The 23,622-nt window shown below is 40.5% G+C and overlaps 1 protein-coding gene across 7 annotated transcripts in view; it reads left to right on the plus strand.

The window, feature by feature from the left end:
• The window catches only part of LOC128773014 (uncharacterized), an 80,334-nt gene extending 70,145 nt beyond the window's left edge, over positions 1–10,189 (plus strand). For 4 of the 7 annotated variants that reach the window (XR_008417196.1, XR_008417197.1, XR_008417198.1 and 1 more), the window contains 2 exons: positions 2,863–2,945; positions 6,958–10,189. Coding sequence is in view for 3 of the 7 variants with exons in the window: in XM_053889431.1 (XP_053745406.1) it covers positions 2,863–2,945; positions 6,958–7,367 (493 nt within the window). In the remaining 4 variants the exon portion in view is untranslated. Of the gene's footprint in view, positions 1–2,862; positions 2,946–4,764; positions 5,151–6,957 lie in introns of those variants that run through there. The other 3 variants (XR_008417195.1, XM_053889434.1, XM_053889432.1) reach the window with 3 other exon arrangements.
• The last annotated feature ends 13,433 nt before the right edge of the window (positions 10,190–23,622 follow it).

Below are 23,622 nucleotides of genomic sequence, written 5' to 3' on the forward strand. Positions count from 1 at the left end.
AAGAAAATAGCTGAAGTGAGCTCTTGATCCGACAACCTCACACACAGTCTTCCATTTACCAGCTTGCAAAACTCTCTGGAATAAAGTTTAGGGCAGAAAGAGTACTGCTTTCTGATGACAATGACACTTTGTTAATATTGGCACTGGAAACCACACTCTGAGTCTGAAAACTGAGGGTCAGGGGTCAGAATTTGCTAGTTGCTGGTATCTAAAACCTGCCTTCAAAAACAAACTCAAGCTAACGTCACCAAGCAATTGCCAAGCAATGCCACTTAGATCATGAAGATGCCTGGAAAGCTTTCAAATGGAGCTTAGAAGTTTAACGATTAGGCAAACAAAATGTGTTCCACAGTAGCAGAACCAAATTAATCTGGCTTTGCCAATAACGATTCAGACAAACAAACAAAAATAAGCTTTTAAAAAAACCCTGACAATTAAAAATTATTACATGTACCCAATTTTAAAAAAACCCTCAAATATTACCAAATATTTGAGGTCTCCAACCTCAAACTTCTGTAGCCCTCAGTCTCCTTCCCTTGAGGTAGTTTCTGCTATCAGTTTTTGTGCGTGTGTGCTATAATCTATGCATATCTAAGTATGTGGATGTATGTCACATACACACAGTGGTGGCTCAAAATTTCTACATAGTAGGGGCTGAGGGGCTGTAATCTGACTGGATGTGGGTAAACTGCATAAAACTACATTTGCCTAGTATTTGACCTAAGTAAGGACATATAAATGTGAGCACCAATAGAAATAAGTACAGCCATGAATTATAAACCATTGAAAAACTGAGAATTCATCAGTCCACACTAATAACAAATACATAGCAAATAATAAATAAGTGGGAGAGGGGTCTTGGGCTACAGTGAATGAAGAAGTACTGGAGATGTAGGAACATTTTGCAACCATGATAATAAAGATTGGATCAGACAGGAGTCATCCATGGATGCTCATCTGGGAGGGAATTCTGATGAGGACCAGGATATTTGTATCATCTTAAAGTGCCTCCCTGGGGACTGCTCATTAACTATAAAAGGGTGGGGGGGGGGAGCAGTTATTTTATAATGGAGAATTTGGACAACACCTTGACCAAGTCATCGAAATTGACATTACTGGTGAGAACAGACACTGTATCCTGAAGGACATAATATCAACTATGCAGTACTCTGGCCTGGAGTGCACGACATCAATCTAATCATAAGGAAACATCGGGGAAACCCAAAATGAGGAATATTCTGTTTTTAAGTTTTCTTTTTATCTATCTATCTATCTCTATTTATTTTGAGAGAGAGAGCACACGAACATAAGTTGGAAGGGGCAGAGAGGGAGACACAGAGAATCTCAAGCAGGCTCCACACTGTCAGTGTAGAACCCACCGTGGGGCGCGAACTCACAAACTGTGAGATCATGACCTGAGTCGAAATCAAGAGTCAGAGGCTTAACTGACTGAGCCACCCAGGTGCCCCAGGAATATCCTATTTTTAAAATGTGGGGGCAGGAGTAAAAGAGGAGAGAGGTGGTGATGAGGATTATATTCTTCAAAAATGCCAATGCTGTAAAAGACAAAGACTATGAAAATGTTCCAGATTAAAGGAGGCCAAAGAGATATGACAGCCAAAGGCAATGCCAGAGCCTACATTTGATTCTGTGCCAGAAGGGGAAAAAAGGTATTGTGAAAAAGATTATTAAACCAACCAACAGAATTAAAATTCAAATAGTAGGGGAGATAAAAAGCCAGTTGTAGGGTCGGTACCAGTGCTTCTGTCAAACAACAGCCCCATCAGCATGACCCTCAGTCTGGGAGTTCTGAGTCCTTAAAGAGCACTTGAAGCTTCTGCCCACAAAGCTTCTGCTTTGTCCAGGCAACCAGGAGGTGACAAAGCTTCAAGGAATGAGAGGCTGTTTCTGTGGCAGGAACGAGGGGCCACTTTAAGCTTTGCTTCAGGAATTGGAATTTTATACTGTATCAGTGATGCAGGCCCAAGATTGAGAATCTCATAGAAACTGCATCATGAATTCCTTTCTGGTCCTCTCAGGTCAGCTTGTGCTAGGCTCACTGAAAACTTCATCTTCGCTTAAGTTTATTTAAAAGCCAGACAAACTCCATTTAAGTAAAGAATAGTGTGTGGCAAGTGTAGGTGGCTACTAATTGCTTGGGAAATAAATAAAAATGAATGAATGAAGGGTGCTTGGGTGGCTCAGTCGGTTGAGCTTCAGACTTGGGCTCAGGTCATGATCTTGCTCTGCGTGAGTTCGAGCCCCACGTTGGGCTCCGTGTTGACAGCTCAGAGCCTGGAGCCTACTTAGGATTCTATGTCTCCTTCTCTCTCTGTCCTTCCCCCACTCGTGCTCTGTTTCTCTCTGTCTCTTAAAAATAAACATTAAAAATTTTTTTTAAATGAATGAATGAATGAATGTGCAAATAAACAATGAAGACATTTGAGTAATGCTCTGATAATGAAGACTACTAGTATGACTTATGTTGGAAAAAAACAAAAAGAAAGTATGTTTTTTCTACCTTAGCTCTCTTTGAGCTGTGCTTAGGTAATGTCATTTCCCTGTATTTGCTCCCAAATGTAAATGCTTCTGTATTTGAACCAATATTAAGTGTGGCAATATAAAACAGAGTAAAAAGGAGAAAAACTCCTTTAAGGGACACATGGAAACACAATGTGCTCATTGCCAGCCTTCTCATAAGGGAGATGAGAATGGAAAATTAAACATATAACATAAGAAAACTATAATGATTTTACATTCAAATGAAACCTTTACATAAATATGCGTGTGAGGAGTGAAGGCAATGATTAGGTAAGAAAATAAAGGTTTGAGCAAAGCAGAATCTGTAATTCATCTTGACAGAGAAAAGGAAGCTGAATCAAAATGCATCAGGCCCTTGAATGCAGAAGGAAGCCAAGATGTGCACACAGGACTGCTGGTGCTAGGTAAGCACCCATGGCCAGGTTCTGCTTGGCTCTAGAGTGGTGGGAGTTGATATTCTCTAGCCAAGTGATATTAGAAAATTTGGGAATTTGTTCCAAAAGCAAGAAAATGTCAAGGAGAGGAGGTAATGTTTCTCAACAAAACAAAACAACAAAACACAGGCATAGAAGTGTCCATGAACCTAAAGAAAATCATCCTACAGTGTTTATTGACCATACTGGACACCTAGGAATCTTTCCCATGTTTCTACGTCTACTTCTACTTCTAATATAGCACTTTGATTTTGCACTGGAGAAATGATCCTTCCCCCCGCTGAATGCATTACGTTGGGGCTGTCAGCCAAGTTGTGTATTTCAGACACCTGGCCTTGTAGTAGTAGAGATAAATAGATTTATCCATTGAATGAATGAATGAGCAAGCCCAACCATCCTTTAGCCAGGTAGTAAGACACCTTTCTCCCTGAGATTGGGTCTCAAGTCTATGACATTTGTCATAGACTAAAACAATTCCAGAGGTCAGTTCATCCTTACAGAGATGTTCTAATGAGACTATCCATTTTTGTTTCCTAGATCCTGGGAGTTCTCTCCCATGATTCCTGTCCTTTAGAAGCCAGGTGCTTAAGCTTTCTGTTTTATTCTAAGAACTTCCACATATCCTTCCAATAAACTCTCCCTCTGCTTAAGTTATTCGAAGCTCATTTCTGCTGCTTATGAACAAAGAACCATGACAGACACACATTTCCCAGCTTGTCCCCTATGGAGTACACCAATTATTATCCCCAAATATGGTCTTGGTAATAAGAAGGTTAGAGGAAGTTTATGGATTTTTCTTCCTGCTTTTGTTTCCATGTGTCTAGTTGATTTCACCAAATACACTTAACACACAGGAACTTGAGGAGCTGAAATAAAAAATTTCAGTTCTTGGCATTCCCCACAGGAACTCTTTATTATTGTATCTAAAAGTATCTATTGTTCAATAGATTTTAGTCAGAGTTATGTGTATTTATGTTAAGAAACCACTTATTTCTAGATTAATTTCAAAGGGTATATTTGCAATTTAACAATTTGTAAAGTCCCACCTACTACAAATTTCCTCCTGATTTCCACATCCGCTCAGGAATAGCTTGAAGCAAGAACAGGGTATCACTTTTGCTGCTGAAGTTTCAACTTTCCAAGTTTGCCTAGCTATGTAAAGAACAAATTTAAACAAATCCTAGCATTATCCATTTTCAAAAATACAATTTAAATATCCGGTTTTATTTAGCAGCCTAGTTACTTTTTATTGAATTGAAAAGACTAGAGAAAATGGTTATTGCTATCTTGTTTTCAAGTAATTATTTTTTAAGTAATTAAAAAACCCACTGATAAGTTTTTATTGTCTTGGCCCTGATTTTACTGCCTACTACAGTACTGAGCACTTAACAGATGTTTAAGAAATAGTGGTTAAATCCATGAACAAATGCTTTGTTTTTAATTGTGGGGCAATTTTGGTTTGATTCATCACCAAGATTTGGTTAAAGAGAATCTATTACATAGCCATTTTTAAGTTAGTGGACACAAATGGTCACAGCAACTGGTGATTTTTGATGGTTCCACAAACTTTGCAAAAGTTTGAGGGTCCTAAAATGGTCTGATTATAGAATGAAAGCCTATAGTGCTGCCTGGGATGATCCTGTGGTAAGATTAATACTCCAGAGGTCCCCCTCTCCAGGCACCTCACCTGTGCTCTCGATATCAAGCTGTAGGGCTAGGCTTTATCTGAAACCACATCCTTTACTGGACCCTTCCCTTCCCCTACCCTGTTTCCCTTATGACCTTACAGATTCTTCCTAAAGAGAAACCAAATCCATATCTCAGGCTCTGCTTCTAGTGAATCCAACCAAAGACAACATGCTACTATCCAAATAGAAGTATTATATGACAATACCTATTTGAAATTTTACCAAATGTGTGGATGACTGCAAAGGATATATCATCATTGTATAGAATCAGTGCAGATAAATGACAACTGTAATTTATTGAGGGCCTTCTTTGAAGACATGATCTCCTTCAATTCTTCTCATAATTTTCTTAGATAGGTATTACCACTCATACTTCCAAAATAGAAAGGTTAAGAATCAACAACATCAAACAGCCCATCCAAAGTCAGATAACCAGTACATGACAGTTTATTTTTAATATTTCCCCAAAGGTCTCATAGATTGATCAAAATACTCTGAAAGAAAATGTCCATGGCCCTCTAACTTTCCATTCTTCAGAAGTTGTGGGATAAAGCCCAAGTGGTCACTTCAGAAATGACTGCTATGTTTTAAGCCTTACTCATGAGATCCTAAGCAGATTTTTTTTCTTAAAAAAAAAAATCTAGTCTTATCACATGGCCTCCTTTGTTAACTATAAAAAATAAACCAAACAACTCCATAGCCAAACGGAGAGGGTGATGGTTGTTAAAACAGCATTTTAGTTTTAGAATTTGAAAATGAGAGCAGGTAAAGAGCATGTGACCCACTCTCAACCAGAAATACCAAAAAGCCTTTGTTAGGGAACCAGATGAACCAATTATAAGCATCTTCACAGACTTCCCTTGAAAAGTTTATGTGCTCTGTCATCAGTGGGGTTATCTCAACCTTTTCTGGGTCTACTTTTATGTTCAGCCTGGCTTACCTCTTAGGATAATAATCTGAGTTCTGTTCCCATCAAGAAAAGCAACACTACATGAATGCAACCCTAAAAATGCAAAGACATATATGGTTCAGTCCTCATATAGGTCATACTTTAAAAAAGTCAGTCTGAAAGTTCAAAAATAATTATAAAAGAAATTCATATGCTAAGTGAAGTAAGCCAGACACAGAAGGACAAATGCTATACGGTTCCATGTGCATGAAGTACCTAGAAGAATCAAATTCATGGAGACAGAAAGTAGAATAGTGGTTACTAGGAGGTGGATGGGGAGGAGGGGGAAAAGAAAGTTATTTAATGAGTCAAGTTTCAGTTCGGGAGGATTAAAAAGTTCTGGAAGCAACCGCGGAGAAGGCCGCACAATGCAAATATACTTAATGCCACTAAACAGTAAACTTTAAAAAAGTTAATATGGTAAATTTTATCTTATGTATATTTCACCACAATTATTTTTTAAAAAAGAAATTCTCACTCTTCCCATATTTTCTTTAATTCTCTCCCCAGCTTTCTCAAAATCCACACTCACCAACATCACTCTCTTCCAAATCTACCTCCAAGCTTCTTAAAACTGTACCCTGGCCTTTATCTTTTATCTCCCTTCTCCCCTCCTTTTTCTCATGAGTCCACATCATTTAAGCACACGAGAGATAGAGCCTCATCTTGGGGTGGGGGAGGGAAAAATCATGAGCCAGCAAGGTCCTCTGCAGTGAGCAGAATGGAAAAGGCTAGATGTAATCATCCATAGTAATTTTAATTTCATCACACACAAACTTTATTTTATGCTTAATCTTTTCTCCAGCTTCAAGTGCTTCTAATCATCTGAGATTTGATGAACAAATCTGTACTTTCCACTGACATCATTATTTCACAGTCTTCAGATCATTCCTCAGCCCCATGTTTACTGTGTGTTTATACACTGGGTAGAGATTTTAGAGCAAGGAGTTCTCAACTTTGGCTACAAGCTAGAATCACCTGGGAAACTGAGGGTCTTGAGGCCTAGGCCACAGCCCCCAAAAGCTAAATCAGTGACAGCCAGGGGTGGGGACCCAGGCAACTGTATTCTTTTTTAAATTCCCAAAGATCAGCTAAGTGTAGCAACCAATGGTTCAGAGGGGTTTCTCAAACGTTAAAGAATATACCAATTACATAGAGATCTTGTTAAAAGATCTGGTTGTGATTCAGGAGGTCTGCAGGAAGCCCCAGCATGCTGCATTTCTAACAAATATAGCAAGGCAATGCCGAATCAGCTGTTTTGGACCCCACCTTGAGTAGCAAGGCTTTAGGCAACAAGAGCCTTTCAGGTTTCCATTCTTTTTTGTTTGTTTAATGTTTATTTCAGAGAGAGCGTGCAAACAGGGGAGGGGAAGAGAAAAAGCAGACAGAGGATCCAAAGTGGGCTCTACACTGACAACAGAGAGACCGATATGGGGCTCAAACCCACAAACCGTGAGCCAAAGGCAAACACTCAACCGACTGAGCCACCCAGGTGCCCCTCAGGTTTCCATTCTCAGCAGGACATTCATTATATACACAGCTAGCAAAGGAGAAGTCACAGCTGGGCCTCCCAGCAGCTCTGGCCTGGAAGAGGGGCTGGGGACAGCTGTGGGGGCACAAGACCTACAGTTGCACCTCCACCGCAGGTGCCCAGTGCCCTGCCCTTGGGCGGCCTCTGCTCCCCAGCTTCTGCTTCTAGGCTGGTCTAGGTACCAGCCCACTCAGCCCCTGAAGTTAGAACCTCAGGATCTTTAACAAGTCACTCAATTCCCTAAGCTTCAGTGTCCTTATGTGTTAAAATGGGAATAAGACTATTTGACTATATGAGGCTATACGAGGATTAAGTGAGATAATCATGTGCAGCAACCAGTACACTTGCCATCACACAGGCCTGTCTTTTTTTCTGCCCCTGCTGCCAACAAAGAGCCAAGTTACTACTTCTCTCTCCCCCTTTTGTGTCTGTACATCTGATGTGTACAAAGCATCAATTGTAGCCCCTGTCCCTGGAGGCCTGGGACCAACTGTGGATCTTGGTTCTGAAAAGGAGGGGCAAAGCACCCAGAGACACACATTTTCATGCAGGTGGCATAGCCCAAATATGGTAAGATTTCTGCTCTTCGAGTACTGTTTTGGTCTTTGTTGTTGTTGTTTTATTATTAATTTTGTGTTCAGAAATGCTACCCCCAAAGGGACAAAGATAATCTCGCCAAACCTCAGAACCTGGTAAGGAGATACTAGCTGACACTGAGTGCTCCTGACATACTAAGCACAGTTGCAAGTACTTTCTGTGGCTTAACTCATTTATCTTCACCACAACACATGACCTGGGTGTTATTATCCCCATTTGGCCAACAAGGAAACTAAGGCCTCAAGAGGTTAAACCATGGCCTCATCCCATAGCTAGTAAGTAGCAGAGCCAGGGTTCAAGCTCCAGAGGCCTTCTCTAGAGTCTGACCAGACCAATGGTGGTGCAATGTCTATATCAACATATATCTACCTTGTTTTTGGCATAGATGCCTGACAAATGGCATTTTCAGATGTGACATTCTCATGCATATGCCATGGAGATATATACAATATGTCCAGCCTTCTGGAAGGAAACTAAAAGGATACTAAAACATAAACTTGAAATGCTCCCAGTCTATGCCAAAATGCAAGCCATTCACAAACTTCAGTATTATTATTTGCAATGTATCATATTTTAAAATGGCTGCTCTCTTGTATATACGTGTCACAGTGACTTATTTTGATTGCCTAGCTTCTGAAGCTCCTTCCTATCTTTGGAAAGGGCCTACCATGCTGCTTCCTGACTTCCCAGATTCTTGCTATCAGCCTGGGTATGGACATGTGCCCCAGACTTTACCCAGCCAGACAGTCCTGTCTGGAACTTGAATACAAAGAAGTAAGGAAAGCAGAGGATTCATCTGGAGCCAGAGGAGAGGGCAGCACAGCCAGTGGCACCAGTGTCAGTAACAGGCAGCAGCTATGGATTACATCTCAGACTGTTGCTGGGCATGATATTGGCCAAGGCTCCCATGGCAATGCTGCCCGATTAGTTTCCCAGGCCTGCCATAACAAAGTACCACATGCTTGGGTGCTTGAAATGACAGAAATATATTCTTTCACAGTTCTAGAGGCCAGAAGTCTGAAATCAAAGCACTGGCAAGGCCATGTTCTCTCTGCAAGCTCTAGGGAAGGATCCTTCCTGGCCTCTTCGAGCTTTCAGTGGTTGTGGGCAATCCGTGGTGTTCCTTGGCTGGTAGCAGGATTGCTCCAATCCCCATCTCCATCTTCACATAGCCTTACCTGTGTCTCCTCCTATGTCTCTGTGTGTAAAGCTCTCATTCCTTTCTCTTACAAAAATGCCAGGCACTGGTTAGGGGCCACCTTCAACCAATATGATCATATTTTAATATGACTATATCTAAAACCCTATTTCCAAACAAGCTCACCTTCAGTTACTGGGGGTGAGGACTTCAACATACCTTTCTGGGGGACACAATTCAACTCACAACATCTACATTCTTGCTAATTTCCTGGGCCTGATCTCTGGCCATCCCAGTGATCTTGCGATCCATCTAATGTTTTTCAGCTTAAATTGGCAGAATTAATTTTGCTGCTTGCAACTTTAAACCGTGACCTGTCTTATCTCTGCCTCTATTTCCTTGATTTTCCATAGGAGAATCTCCATTCAGAGGTCACTAGGGATGAGCAGAATAGTGACTTAATTATGGAAAAGGCCAATCTGCTTTAAGATTCCTAGTCCACTCTCTGGATCAAGCACACCGAGGAGAAGATTGACCAGGGCCACGCTAAAGGAAGGGCTCAGACTGAGTAGTCCCAACCTCATGACTGAAATGCATGTAGAACCTACTGATTTCCTAAACTATGAGTTTGTTCTCAGGCTGGATCTCACTTTGGAGCAGAATTTGACTAATCTTTGCCTCTGGCCAACGGATGGTGTGAGGCCTGTTTTGGTGGCAAAGGACCACACTGCTTGCAACAGATCCCATAGATGTTGCCCCAGTCTGTATAATTTTCATCAAGTCATGACAGCAGCACCAAAGGGGCTAAGTGGCATTTCAATTGTGTTTGGTCTAAAGTTTCTAAAACCTCATCAATGCTATTAAGAACAATAACATTATGCCAGAAAGAGTCGCAGAGGAAACAAAACATTATGGGGTTCTAAGAAACATGGTAATCAAAGACAGCTGAGCCTAAAAAGACAAATCCATGTCAATGACTTCAAGGAAATAAAAATACATTTAAAATGTTTGAGTAAATCAACTTCACAAATGGCCATTAGGAGAAGAGTAGCAATACTAGTTTTTGCCCTGCTTTGCTTCCTTTTTTGACCTGTCCCTTGCCAACTTCATGGAATTATGGTAGGACTAGGGACCACATAAGTTTGGAACTGCCTGAAACTATCTTTGCCATTATTTGCAGAGAGTCTGTTTGAGAATGAAGCCAATCCAAGAAAGAAGAATCCAAGAGATACATACAAAGTTATTATTTCATTTGAGTTCCACAATCCAGCTGTATCTAAAAATACCCATTAAACTTCCAAGTTATTTGAATCAATAAATCCCTTTTTTGTTTGTTCAAGCTAGTTTTAATTGGAGATCTAGCCTTACAAACAAATGACAATGTGCTATCAAGTGCACATATCTGCTTTGACCTAATTTCCCTGGATTGCTGTTGGCCAGGGAATGTTGTACTGAACGGACCACATATTTCAACTGGGATGGTGGTTTCTGAATTTCTGTCATCTGGCATGCTACTGAGAACATGTGCACACACAAACACACACATAAGCTAATAGAGAAGTGCCTTCATAAAGCAATCTTCTGACAAATGCATATCACTGAATTATGATTATACCTAGGGCATGGCCAATTAGACCAACTAACCTAAGTAAAGAAGTCTATTCTATCTGACACAAGCCCTGTCCATCACTATCTTACCACATCAAATGAACAAAATGAGAATGTGCTTCCCTGAGTTTCAGCATTGCCTTGTTTCCTAACAAAGCTGTGCCATTTCACACTTAACATATTCACAGATGATATATGGGTAGTTTGGTTCCCAAACAGGCTAAGCCCCTATACTTCCTTTGCTATATCTCCCAATTCAATTTCTCCAAAACCCATGGAACTGGCCTGAACAGTCTCATCATTCACACATTTACTCAACAAATCAGTATGGGGCACTATGTGCTAATCCCAGGTGTAAGCGCCTGGAAAAAGGAATAAACTTCTGCTCTTGTTGAAGCTTCCATTCTAGTGAGGGAAGACAGACAACAGAAACATTTTAAAGTAGACATATGTCAGGTGGTGATAAATGTTATGGTGAAAGATTAAAGGTAAAAAGGATAGGAGTGCAGGGCAGGTGTAGTGAAACAGTGAGCCTTGTGGTCATCTGTGGAAAGAGCATACCAAGCCAAAGGAACACACGTGGAAAGGTACTGATGTGCAAACAGGTAGGAAGCCAGTGTGGCTGAAGTGAACAGAATGAGGGTCAGTGTGGTAGGAGATAAGGTAAGTGAAGTATTAGTGGGGAAGGTGCTGATGGAGAAAATTTAGAGGCTTCACAGGCCATCATAAGAACTTTGGATTTTATTACATGCCAGATAAGAAACCCCTAGGTGGTTGTGAGCAAAAGAGTCACATAATCTGACTTAAAAGTTTTAAAGACAATTCTGTCTCCTGTGTTGAGACTATAACTGGTGGTAAGAATAGAAGCAAGGAGACCAACCAGGAAGACCATGAAAATAGGAGCGGAAATCTGAGAAGTGATTGATTTCTGGATATATTTTGAAGATAGAACCACCAATATAATGGGCTGTAAGCAGAAGTTTTCATAAAAGTCTGCATAGGTTTTAGTCTGAGCACCTTGAGAGACACAGATGCCAGTTACTTGAGTGGCTCCATGAGAGGCACAGAGTTAGATATGGGGGAAGAATCAGAAGTGTGGTTTTAGACATCTTAAGTTTGAGATGCCTTTCAGATTCACATATAGAATAGTTAGCTGTATAAATCTGAGGGTAAGGGTAAGGGGAAATTTCTGAGCCAGAGACAAATATTTGTAAGTCATCAGAGTCTAGATGAATTTAGTCACGAGGCTTTAAATCACCCAGGAAGTGGGTCCATATGGAAGGGAATAAATCTGAGGACTGAAGTCTTGAGCCGTCCAATGCTTGAGGCTGAAGAGATGAGGAGAAAGCAACCAGCAAAGGAAAATGAGATGAGCAGCTAGTAAGGAAGGATGAAAGCAGAAAGGTATCCTGGAATCTAAATGGGAAAAAAAAATTTCAAGAAAGAAAGAGTGATTCATTGGATCAAATGCCGAGATAGGTCATGTAGAATTAGGACTAATAATTGATGATTGAACGTAGCTACACAGAAGTCACTAGAGTGGGTTCAAAAAAAGATCAAGAGAGAATAAATTGTAAACAGTGAGTAGAGACAGAAGTGTTTTGAGGATTTCACTGCATACAGCAATAGAGAAATGGAGCAGTAGTTGGAAGAAAGGGGGGAATAAAGGAGAATTTTCATGTAAACCAGACAGCATCTCAGTATGTTTTAATGCTATGGAGACGATCCATTACAGGGGCAGGAATTGAGGATGCTGGTGGGGAGAGGGGACAATTGCTGGAGCAGTGTTCTTGAGCAGGCAAGAGGACAGGAGGTCCACTGCACAAACACAGGAATCAGCCGCAGATTAACATACAGACCATTCATGCACTGTAACACGAGTGGAAGCAGAGGATAAAGGCAAAGATGCAGCAGGTGGGTAGATGAGGAAGTAGGATTTTGTATAAAGCCTCTCTGCTTCTATTTTCTCCAGAAAATAGAAGGCATGTTCATCAGCTGTGAGTGAGGATGAGGAGAAAGGTTTGGATGGCCTGAAGGAAAATGAAAAGATGTGAAACAGTTGCCCAGGAAAGTAGGGGAAAGACTGGACTAGGGCAATGCAACTGGACACCTGGGCAGCACTAAGGGCCTGTGTGAGGTCAGGGGTCATCCTCCTGCTGTGCATTTCTCACATCGTCGTCATGAGGAAGGTGATATCCATAGGTGTTCCGAGTAAAGAGGAGAGAGGGGAGAAAAGCAAAGTGCAGTGTTTTTAAAGTGAGCTTTAAGATTTAAGATTTAAGATTTAAGATTAAGCTATAGAAGCAAACACAGCTCAAAGGTGACGTGACTGAAAGCTCAAAGACAATTAGGTATAATTTGAACATTCTTAGAAATAAAATTAGAGACCTTTAGAACTTAAAATGAAAATAACCCTAGTGATGTTCTTTTCTGAATCCTTCATTTCACACTTGAAAACCAAGGCCCTGGAACATTAAATGACTTGCCCAAGACCACACAGCTGGTTAGTGGCAGAGACCAGTCTAGATGCCAATCCTCTCCATCTTTATCTACTAGTCTTTCCTCTTCATTTACTGGCAGGGCACGGTGAAATTACAGGCTGGTCCCTCTTCTCATTGCACATCCAGGCCTTACTTTATCTTAATATTTCCAAGCCCTGTTCCATCACCCCCATCTTATATAATAAAGCCCCCTTGGCTGTCTCTCAGAGTCACCCAGCCCCCACGCTGCCTCAGCCAAGTGTGCACTTCACTGAAGTTTTCAAACCAGTGCATTTGGCTGGTCAAGAGCACAGTCTCAGAAAACCATGCATTGGCATTCACCTGGGAGGAAAAAAGGGGGAATCATAGGATGAGCCTCACTGAAATCCTGCAGCTGATCTCCTCAGACTCACCAGATCCACCATGGTTTTCAGGTGCCAGTGATAAGGTTATGGCATTCTCCTAGTCCTGCTTCTCTTCTGTCCAGGTAGGTGCTCGAGAGACCTCTCAAGCTACGAACTGTATGCGTTCATTGGACCAACAAACATCAAGCTACTGCGTTAAGAAGAAAGTGGATCTGAACGAACAAGCTTGGGGATAGCCTGCAGATTGCGTCCCATCTGAATACCATTTGAACACAACTGGTTAAAGTTCTTCCAATGATGGCTTTTGTTATCTATAAAATTAAGACTAAACCGGAGATCAAGGAATTTCAACTGGAAGCTATATCCTGTCTCCAGTCTCCCATCTTGGTGTAATTTAAGTGAGTTACAGGCCCCTTTAAATTCACTTATTTAAAACAGATACTCATCCAAAGAGGCACTCTATAAACATTTGGCACGTCTTGATGAGCACTTCAATTGCCCTTCAAAGGCAGTGGAAACAACCTCAAAACCAATTACTTATGCTCTCCTCCAAGAAGTTCATTAATTGGAACGAGGGCTCTGCCTCTGGCTGAGTGTGTCCTCTCCAGTCTTTAATGTCTCACAATTGTCCCTTCTGGGGAACAGTAGTATGGTTCTAGGCACTTCTTTTTAAATTCAAAAATTACTTAAATATAGAGGTAAAGGGTATTGATTGGTACCAGGAGTTAACATATGTTACAAAGGGATAGGTTATTAAATCTGTCCTCCCTTCTCCTGATTAAAACATACAATTAAAAAATGGAAAGAAACCCACACACTTTGGTATCTCTACATGCTGGATGAAAGATTAGGAATAAAGTCCCCTAAATAAATCAAACCTTACAGTGCTCACTTGCATATGCCCATCCACATCACTCCTCCCCATATCTGCTTATCCTCAGTATTCCAATTGTTCTCATTCAGACCCCTGACCAATCAGCCAAACAGTTTGCAACTGCTCATAAATCGGTATATGTTCTTCCTTTGGCCACTTCTCCTACTACACAAAGTGGACGATGTGCTGCACTGCCCAAAGGTGTGTTAACTGGGAGAATTTCCCCTCATATCGCCATGTAGCAAACCAACACATCCACAACCAAGCTTGGTTTTTTGCCTCTTTTGTCAGCTGGTCATAAAAGACTATGTATGTGACCACACAGGTAAGATGAGGGAGGAAACTACGCAATAGCAGTAGATGACATGGGAGTGTGGGCCCCTTGCTCATGCAGTCTAATTGTGTCCTATGGTCCTGCTCATGCCCATTCCCAGATGTACCACCTTTTATCTTATAACGAATTGCTGCTAGGATGTCTTAACTTATGATTTGGTGGGTCTGTTAGAACCCAGGTAATGGTGGACACTTCTGGCCACTCAAAGTTCCATGATTAGGTGCTCTCTCTCTACCAGAATCCAAAAGCATAACAGGACCTAATTTTCAATTAATATATCATTTTCCATGGTAGGTGGCATGCTTCAGAAACCCTAGGTGTTTACATTGTGATTCTCCTACTAGGACTTGCCATACACTCCACACAACATCACTCCTTACTGCAGATAATAGCACAGGGTCTGCTCGATCATGTGGCCAAATAGGCAGGACCGTTTACACCACAGCTTGGATGTGCTACATATCCATTTATTGCATTAAGCCCCATTCTAAGCTGGAAACCTTTCATGTCACCTTGTTCCCCAGTCATAGAATATGCTACTTCTAGAATGTGAAGAGCCTGCTAAGCATTCTGCTTCCTTATTAGTGGTAGGATGTGAAAAACACAATAATTTGTCAAGATCAATGGATTCCTGAAAACTCTACTGACATACCAGGTCCCTGAATATTCATGAAGTTTATCTCTTACTCTTTACAGTATATGTACCACACCAAGTGCTTCAATGTATTTGCCACTTCATAATCATCCAGTCTTATTAACACAATGTCAATGATATCATGGAATAACCTATGGAATATCTAGAGAGTCCAGGGCTCTTCAGACTATATTATGACAGATGACACAGCCACGGGACAAGACAGTAAGTGTATACACTATCGTTAGCCCTACGTGAATGCAAACTACTTCTGGTCCTCCTTCCTGATGAAGATGAAACAAACATATCTGCCAGATCAGTGGCTGAATGCCAGGTACTTGAGGCTGTGTTAATCTGTTCTAGCAAAGATACCACATCTGGCACAGCAGCTGTAATAGAGACTACCACTTGGTTGAGCTGGTGATAGTTTACCTTTATCTTCCAGGATCGGTCTGGCTTTGTAGGGGCCAGACTGGGAAACTAAAGAAAGAAGATATGTAAAGACCATGACCCCTGCATCCTTTAGATCTTTAAGACTGGCACTAATCTCTACAATTCCCTCTGGTATGCAATATTGTTTCTACTCACTGCCTTGGCTGGGAGCAGGGGTTTCAGAGGCTTCCACCTGGTCTTTCCCCACTGCGATAGTTCTTATCAGAGGTCAAGGGACCAATATGGGGTTTGGCCAACTCCATGTATATCCATTCCAATTATGCATTGAAGGTTTGGGGAAGTGGCTACCGGTGAGTTCATGGTCCCAGGGGATCCCTGTGAGTCAAAGGTGGGCCAGGGTCCCATTGATCACCTGGTCTCCATATGTCATCTCTCTAAAAGAGGGATAATGATGACTTTCAGGCCCCAGCTAATAATTTCAGTTTGAATCCTATGCTCAACAGTCCTCCAATGTCCATAAACTGCCCTTTCCTAATTGTATGGTTACTCAATGAAATAGCCATAGGTCTCTTTGGAGAAGGACTGTAGGAATCATTACCATATACCCTTCTGCCTGTGAATTTCAGGTCTGCACACTGACTCAGATATGGAAACTGGGAGAAGGAGCATGACTTTATAAATTTTACATTTTTTTTAACGTAGCATTTTTAATTAGCTTTCTGATAAAATTTACAGATAAAGTTCACCCATTCTCAGTGTAGAATTCACTGAGTTGTAATAAATGTAGATAGTTATATAACTATCACTGAGATGAAAATATGGAACATTTCCATCATCCCAAAAAGTTCCCTTGTGCTCTTTGTAGTCAATTCTCTCTTCCTCATTCCCAGCTCCTGGCAGCCTCTCCTCTGCTTTTGGTTACTTGTAGCTTTGCCTTTTCTAGAATGCCATATAAGTGGAATCATATAGTATGTAATGTTTTGTGTCTTTTTCTTAACATAATGATTCCATGTTGTTGCATGTATCAGTACCTCATTCTTTTTCATTGCAGAGTAGTGGTCTGTTATTTGGATATACCACAACATGTTTACCAATTCATCAGTTGGTAGGCATTTGGGTTGTTTCCAATCTGGGGTTATTATGAATATACTTTCTATGATTGTTTGCATGCGGGTCTTTGTATAGACAGATGTCTTTATTTCTGTTTGGTAAAAATACTCACCACTGGGATTACTGAGTTTATAGTTAGTATATGTTTAACTGTATAAGAAACTGCCAACTGTTTTCAAAGTGGTTGTACCATTTTACTTTTCCCACCAGCAGCTACATGACAGTTACTGTTGCACCATATCCCTGACTTCCTATGGTTAATCTTTGCTAAATTTCAAATACTTTAACCATGTATAGTGGCTATGCATTAATGCTTCTAACATGTTTCCCTAATGACTAATGATGTTGAGCACATTTTTATTGCTAATTTGCCATTTAAATATGTTCTTTGTTCAAGTGTCTTTTCAAATCTCTTGTCCATTTAATAGATTGCATTTTTTCAATTCTTACCGAGTTGTAAGAGTACTTTATACATTTTGGTTACAAGTCATTTATCAGATATGTGTTTTGCAAATATTTTCTCCCAGTCTGGCTTTCTTTACACTTTCTCAACAGTATTTTTTTTTATTTTTTTAACGTTTATTTGTTATTGAGAAACAGAGAAACACAGAGCGTGAGCAGGGGAGGGATAGAGAGAGGGGAAGACACAGAATCCGAAGCAGGCTGCAGGATCTGAGCTGTCAGCACAGAGCCTGATGCGGGGCTCGAACTCACAAACTGCGAGATCATGACCTGAGCCAAAGTCGGTCGCCTAACCAACTGAGCCACCCAGGCACCCCTCAACAGTATTTTTTTGAAGAGCAAGAGCTTTTAATTGAGAAAGTCAATAATAGTGTTTTTCTTTTATGGGTTCAAGCTTTTTGTGTTTTATCTAAAAAATCTCTGCCTAATTCAAGATCAGACATATTCTTCTATGGTTTTTTTTTCTCTAGAAGCTTGGTAGTTTTTGCTTCTATGTTTAGATCTATAATCCATTTCAAGTCAATTTTTGTATATGATATAAGGGTCAAGTTTCATTTTCATTTTCTTATGACTATTCAATTGTTTGAGTACCATTTCTTAAAAGGATTGTGACTTTTTATTGAGGGGGCTACCCTCAACTTTCTGATTCTCTACCTCTTTTTGTATAAATTAAGCAACACACTTTTAAACTGCCCAATTATCTTTAAGGGATGCTGTGTCTTCTCATCAATTCCATAGTTCTCTATGGGTCAGTTTCCTTTGGCAGACACTTGTTATAATTATACTCACCTGCTTCTGACACTCTCTGTATCACAGAGAGTGCTCCCATACTGATAAGCTCTCCTACGTCCAACTTTTGGTTCCACTCCCCCTGCCCTCCACGACCACCACTTTGATCCAACATCCTCAGGACCCACTCCCAGGAACTCTCCTGACTCCTGGACTGATCAATGCATGTCGATTGGTTCCTATAGTTGTTCCCTTCCTTAGCAAGCCCAGCACTTTCCTGGCTGGACTGGACTGTGACCTAATCATAGTTATAGTCTAGTAGCCAGGAGTAGAGGTAGTTATATCCTGAGAAGGATATATGTCTTTTAAGGCAAAGACCTCTGCCTCAGTTTCAAGCAATGGGATGGTTCTAGGCTTAACAGGAGAGAGTGGGCCACTTTTGCAGGCCCAAAGGGTTCAAGGCAACCTCAGTTTTTAAGATTCTCAAGTGTGCCAACCCAGAATCCCATTTGTTCCCAGGCAGAGCACTGCCCTTGGTATAAAAGACTTGCCAAGGTTGAAAATTCAACCTTCTGTGGAACTCTGTTGTCCTGAAAATTAAGTTTTGAGCTCAACACTCAGATTTTCTATCCTCTGGCTGCAAGAGATGAACCTCTTCACATTCTACTGAAAAGGTCCTCTGACTTTTGCACTTCCATTGATGCCCCCTCAGCCTTTCATTGTTTTTTTTTCCAGGGCATTGATAGCCCACAGCAAGAGACATACAATTCCACTGCTATTATAATTACTATATTCTCCAAACCTCTTAAACAATTAAGACATCACACTACCATTGCTGTCCTTTTTATCAGTGTTTCATCCCTGTTTACCACCAATAATTTTATTGCAACAGGATGCCAGGAGCTACGTATACTGCACCTACCACCAACGAATGGGTCGCCTCATTATGAGCCAGCCAGTGGTCATCTCATGCCCAAAAATCCATTTTAGAGTTTTCTTCCTAAAGCCATTCCTGATACTAAATGTCATACATCAGATTCCCTTGAAAATGGATTCTGAGATACAGATTTTTGTGCAGGAGGTCTACTGTGGAATACTCTCAATGACAATATCTCGAGGAGAGTGAGGACTAGACAGAGAAAGAACTTGTACCTCAAGGGCCTCAGCAAACACTGCAGGAGTGCTCTGAGCTGGGACAGCCCTTCAGAGATACCCCAGACTGAGGCCAGGATTCTGGACACTGTACCCCCCTTACCAACCAGTTGTTGGATGCAGGCCGCCCCTACTTGGGGTGTAACTTTCAGTGAAGCAACTGTGCATTAATTTGCTGGGTCCGTCAAAACAAAATACCAGACCAGGTGGCTTGAACAACATAAATTCATTTTCTCATATTCTGGAAACCAGAAGTCCCAGATCAAAGCATGGCATGGTTGCTTTCTCCTGAGGTCTCTCTCCTTGGCTTCCAGATGGCTGTCTTCTTGCTGCCTCTTCACAGCACCCTCAGGATCCAGGCCCAGGCAATTTTTCTGTCCCTCTGTGTATGCATGCCTGTGGTGTCTCTCTATATGTCCTAATCTCTTTTGATAAAGAAGTCAGATTGGGTTAGAGCCCACCCTAAGGGTCTCATTTTAATTTCGTTGCCTCTTATAACAGTCCCATCTCAAAATACAGTCACATTCTGAGGTTGGGGGGCGGGGGGAGGTTAAGGTTTCAACATCTGCATTTTGGGGAGACAGAATTCAGTCTATGACAAGCTCCTTTCAGTCAAGGACAACTTCTGGAGACAGATTCAGCTCTGAGCCATCATTGGTCAACACTGCTGGCACCTGGGGGAATTAGTGTCTTCATCTTTAAGGGAAGGTCTGGGGGGAGCACCGCAGTGTCCACTATAGTGATGGTAATAATAGCTCTAATAAGAAATATAAACACAACTAGCTAACACTCTTTGGGCATTATATTGTGCCAGGCCCAGGAATATTTCTTCATATGTCTTATCCTATTTAATCCTAACCTAGGAAAATGCTCTCTCTTCCCTGAAATCTCTGTAGTAACAAACAACAGCTTCAAAATCCCTAACACATAGTATTCTCTATATAGCGAGTCTCACTTTTTAATATCCTAGTGTATATCTCTTGCCCCTTCCTGATTTATAGTTATTAAAGAAATAGCTGTTGAATTTAATTCATCATTTTACTAGAGAGAAGGTACCTTTATGTTAGGCTTTGTATTCCTCTACAATATATAGACATAACTGGTTTCATTACTCCATTTCAGCCATTTTGGTAGGCAGAGAATTATTTACTTGAGTGAACTGTCAAGATAATAGAGTTGAAAAACAATGACAGATAAGGCTGGGTCAAGGTGCTTTGCATAGTTCTGGAGGTATCAAGTCATGCTAAGAGGAATATTGTTCAGTTAATTAACAGCAGAGTCATATCAGAACCATCTGGACTTGAACATGTATTATAGTGGTCCTAAGAACTCCCTGTGGCAGCCTTTGGTCCAGCTCTGTATTCTCTAGTGCTATCTATTCATTCTTCGGATTTTCACTGAACATCTATTATGTGCCAGACACTGTAGTTAGCTTTGGAGATACTGTAGTAGACAAAATATGCACGACTTCTGCCCTCATGCAGTTTGCAGTCATTTTACCAGCAAGTAGGATCCATACAGGTGTCTTGTTGGTCTCAAAGTTTCAACTAAAATATCAAATTGGAGAAGATGAAGACAAATCTAAAACATCTAATTAGAAATTCAGCTGATTCTCATGTTTTTATCTATTCTAATATACTAAGTTCTAAGAACCCTGGAAGGTCTTAGTGGTCAATTTCTTCCACCATTCATTTCAGAACATGGCTAGGCATCTACACCATACAGATGACCTTTTGTTCTTGAGGGTGGAAAGACTTGGGGATGGTGGCTAAGTTAACAAGCTACTTCCAGATGGTTTAAACTCAATCAATACCTAGTGGAAGTGATTATGTCTGACAATCTAGATGTTACAAACATCAAGCCAGAAGAGAAGCTGGTAGTGAAACAGATGTATTCTGAGGTATTTTCAGGAAGTATACACCACAGTCAATAACAATGAGAACAATGATAGCAAAAAAAAAAAAAAAAAAGTCATAATCATTAATTGATCTATGTACTAACACAAAAAACATCTCATTATTTTATCTAATCCTCACAATAACTCTATGTGTGAAGTAGGTGTCATTTTCTCATCTTTATAAATAAGGAAAGGTAAGGTGTAGAAATAGTAAATGATCTTCCCAATTCATAAAGTAAAAGTGCTATGCTGGGCACTTAAACACAAATTCATCTGACTCTAAAGCTGGGTTCTTTCCCATGGTATCATTATCACTCCCCAAATTATGGTGTTCTCCCCATGACATAATCCTTCAATATTACTACCAATTCTTGGTTATCTCCAAGAGAAAACAAATGAACTACCAAACGATTCCCAAATCCCAATGGCTTATATAGTAAAAGTTTATTTCTTACTCATGAAAATTTTCATAAGGATATTTCTTGATGGGCATCTCTCCTGAGCAGCTAACTCCCAGGTGATGCCTCAAGTGTCCAATCTACTTTAACCGTGTGAAGTCACCATGAAAAGCAAAAAAAAAAAAAAAAAAAAAAAAAAAAAAAATGTGAGCAAGGCACATAGAATGCTTAACCACCCTAGTCTGGTGGACAGAACCTGTCACCTAAGCATATGAAAATTCAAAGGAGCTAAAAAACAGAGTTCTCAGGTAGATAGCTGCAACTTAGCCAAAACTCTACATTGTTCTACATTGCAGAAGGACATCCCATGCCTTTGGGTGGGCAGATAGCTCTTTCTGTCATAGCTGGTGTCAGCTAGTTTGGGCTTCTGAAAAGCTTATAAAAAGCAAGATTTCTCAAATAGTTTTTTGTACCAGAAACTTTTGCCATACTTAGTTATGATACAAATCAATATGTTGTCCCATGCATTTGATTGGATGAATTAACCAACCTATATTGGGTTGAATGGGGTCCCCTTCCCCCAATAAAAAGGTATGTCTACCTGGAAATTGTGAATGTGACCTTATTTGAAAAAGGGTCTTCAAAAATATAATTGAGTTAAGAATCTTGAGATGAGATCATCCTGGATTAACTGGGTAGACCCTAAATCCAATGATACCTGTTATTATAAGATACATATAAAGAAGAAAGAAGAAAAGAAGGCCACATGAAAATGGGAGCAGAAATTGGAGTGATGCCACAATAAGCCAAGGAGTGCCTGGAGCCACTATAAGCTAGAAGAGGAAAAAAAAAAAAAAAAAAAAAGAATTCTCTCCTAAAGCCTTCAAGAAAAAAACATGACCTTGCTGACATCTTGATTTTGGACTTCTGGCCTCCAGAGAATAAATCTCTGTTGTTTTAAGCTATCAAGTCTGTGGTCATTTGTTATGGCAACTCTAGGAAATTAATACACAGCCTAAAGACATGTAATTAACTGAACTGTGTCCCCCCTAATTCATATGTTGAAGCCCTAATTGAATAGGACTAGCACCCCTTTAAGAAGAGGAAGAGACACCAGGGATACATGTGCTCAAAGAAAATGTCATATGGTGAAACAGCAAGAAGACAGCCATCTTCAAGCCAAGGAGAGAGACCTCAGGAGAAAGCAAACCCACTGACACCTTGATCTTAGACTCTCGACCTCCAGAACTGTAAGAAATAAATTTCTGTTGTTTAAGCTACCCAATCTGTGATATTTTATTATGGTAGCTTTAGTGGATCAACAGAAGGTGTGACAGAGAGACTTTCTACAGGTAGGACTACTAATGAAAGAGCCAGGAGGCCCAGGGCATTAGCATTTGATTACTTCTAATTTGATAAGCAAACAAATATAGTCATAAGCCAAAAGCATGTGTGGTATAGGTTTCTTACCTATGACAAATGTTTCACATCGTGCCTAGTGCAAGGTAAACACCATTTCCTCAATTCTAAGACAAACTTTTAATTGTTTCACTTCTGCTACAGGACAGATACAACCAGTAAACATATTTGTCATTAAAATCTATCCTTAAATGGTGGTTCTTCTTACAACTGATGGCATCTTGGAATCAAGGAAATCAAGTGTATACAATCAGGAGTACCGATTGTGCTGACCTCTCCCGACTCCAGCTGGCAGCCTGAAACCAACCCCAGTAGGAATATTTACACCATGGAAATTCGCTATTACCAACATGCCAGTGGCCTGGGCACTAACTATTATTATTCCTACCATAGCAGTGAGGAAAGAGGGAGGCTCGGTAACCTACTCTCGCTAATGCCACGTAGCAGATCTCAGATTGCAGCCGGGGTTTATCCAGTTCCCACAGCACAGGCTCTCCATGCCTGTCCAAGGCTGTCACCCACTTGACTGGTATTTAACATAAAGCCACATCTGCAGTGGTGATTCTGGAACTTCTTAAGCCCCATAATAGGTAGGTTTCCTTTGTCCAATTACTTCAGTTTTGCAGACTGTATTGGTGTTCTACCACCTGGCACGCGTGACAAAAAGTAAAGCCATTACTATATAAAATGGAAATGAATTTGCCAAAATATATGGGCAATGATCGTCATATCATTAAAACTAATACATGTCATAAAATGTTATTGAGATATTTTATGATAGTGCCATAGGTTTATCACTATTAAAACTTGATAACTTAACCCAAGAAACTTGTTTAAAATTATACAATACATACACTACACAATCATCTGTAATGCGCCCTTGAAGTGA

This window comes from Panthera pardus, unplaced genomic scaffold, assembly GCF_024362965.1.
Source record: "Panthera pardus isolate Hobbes unplaced genomic scaffold, ASM2436296v1 HiC_scaffold_24, whole genome shotgun sequence".
Lineage (NCBI taxonomy): Eukaryota > Metazoa > Chordata > Mammalia > Carnivora > Felidae > Panthera > Panthera pardus.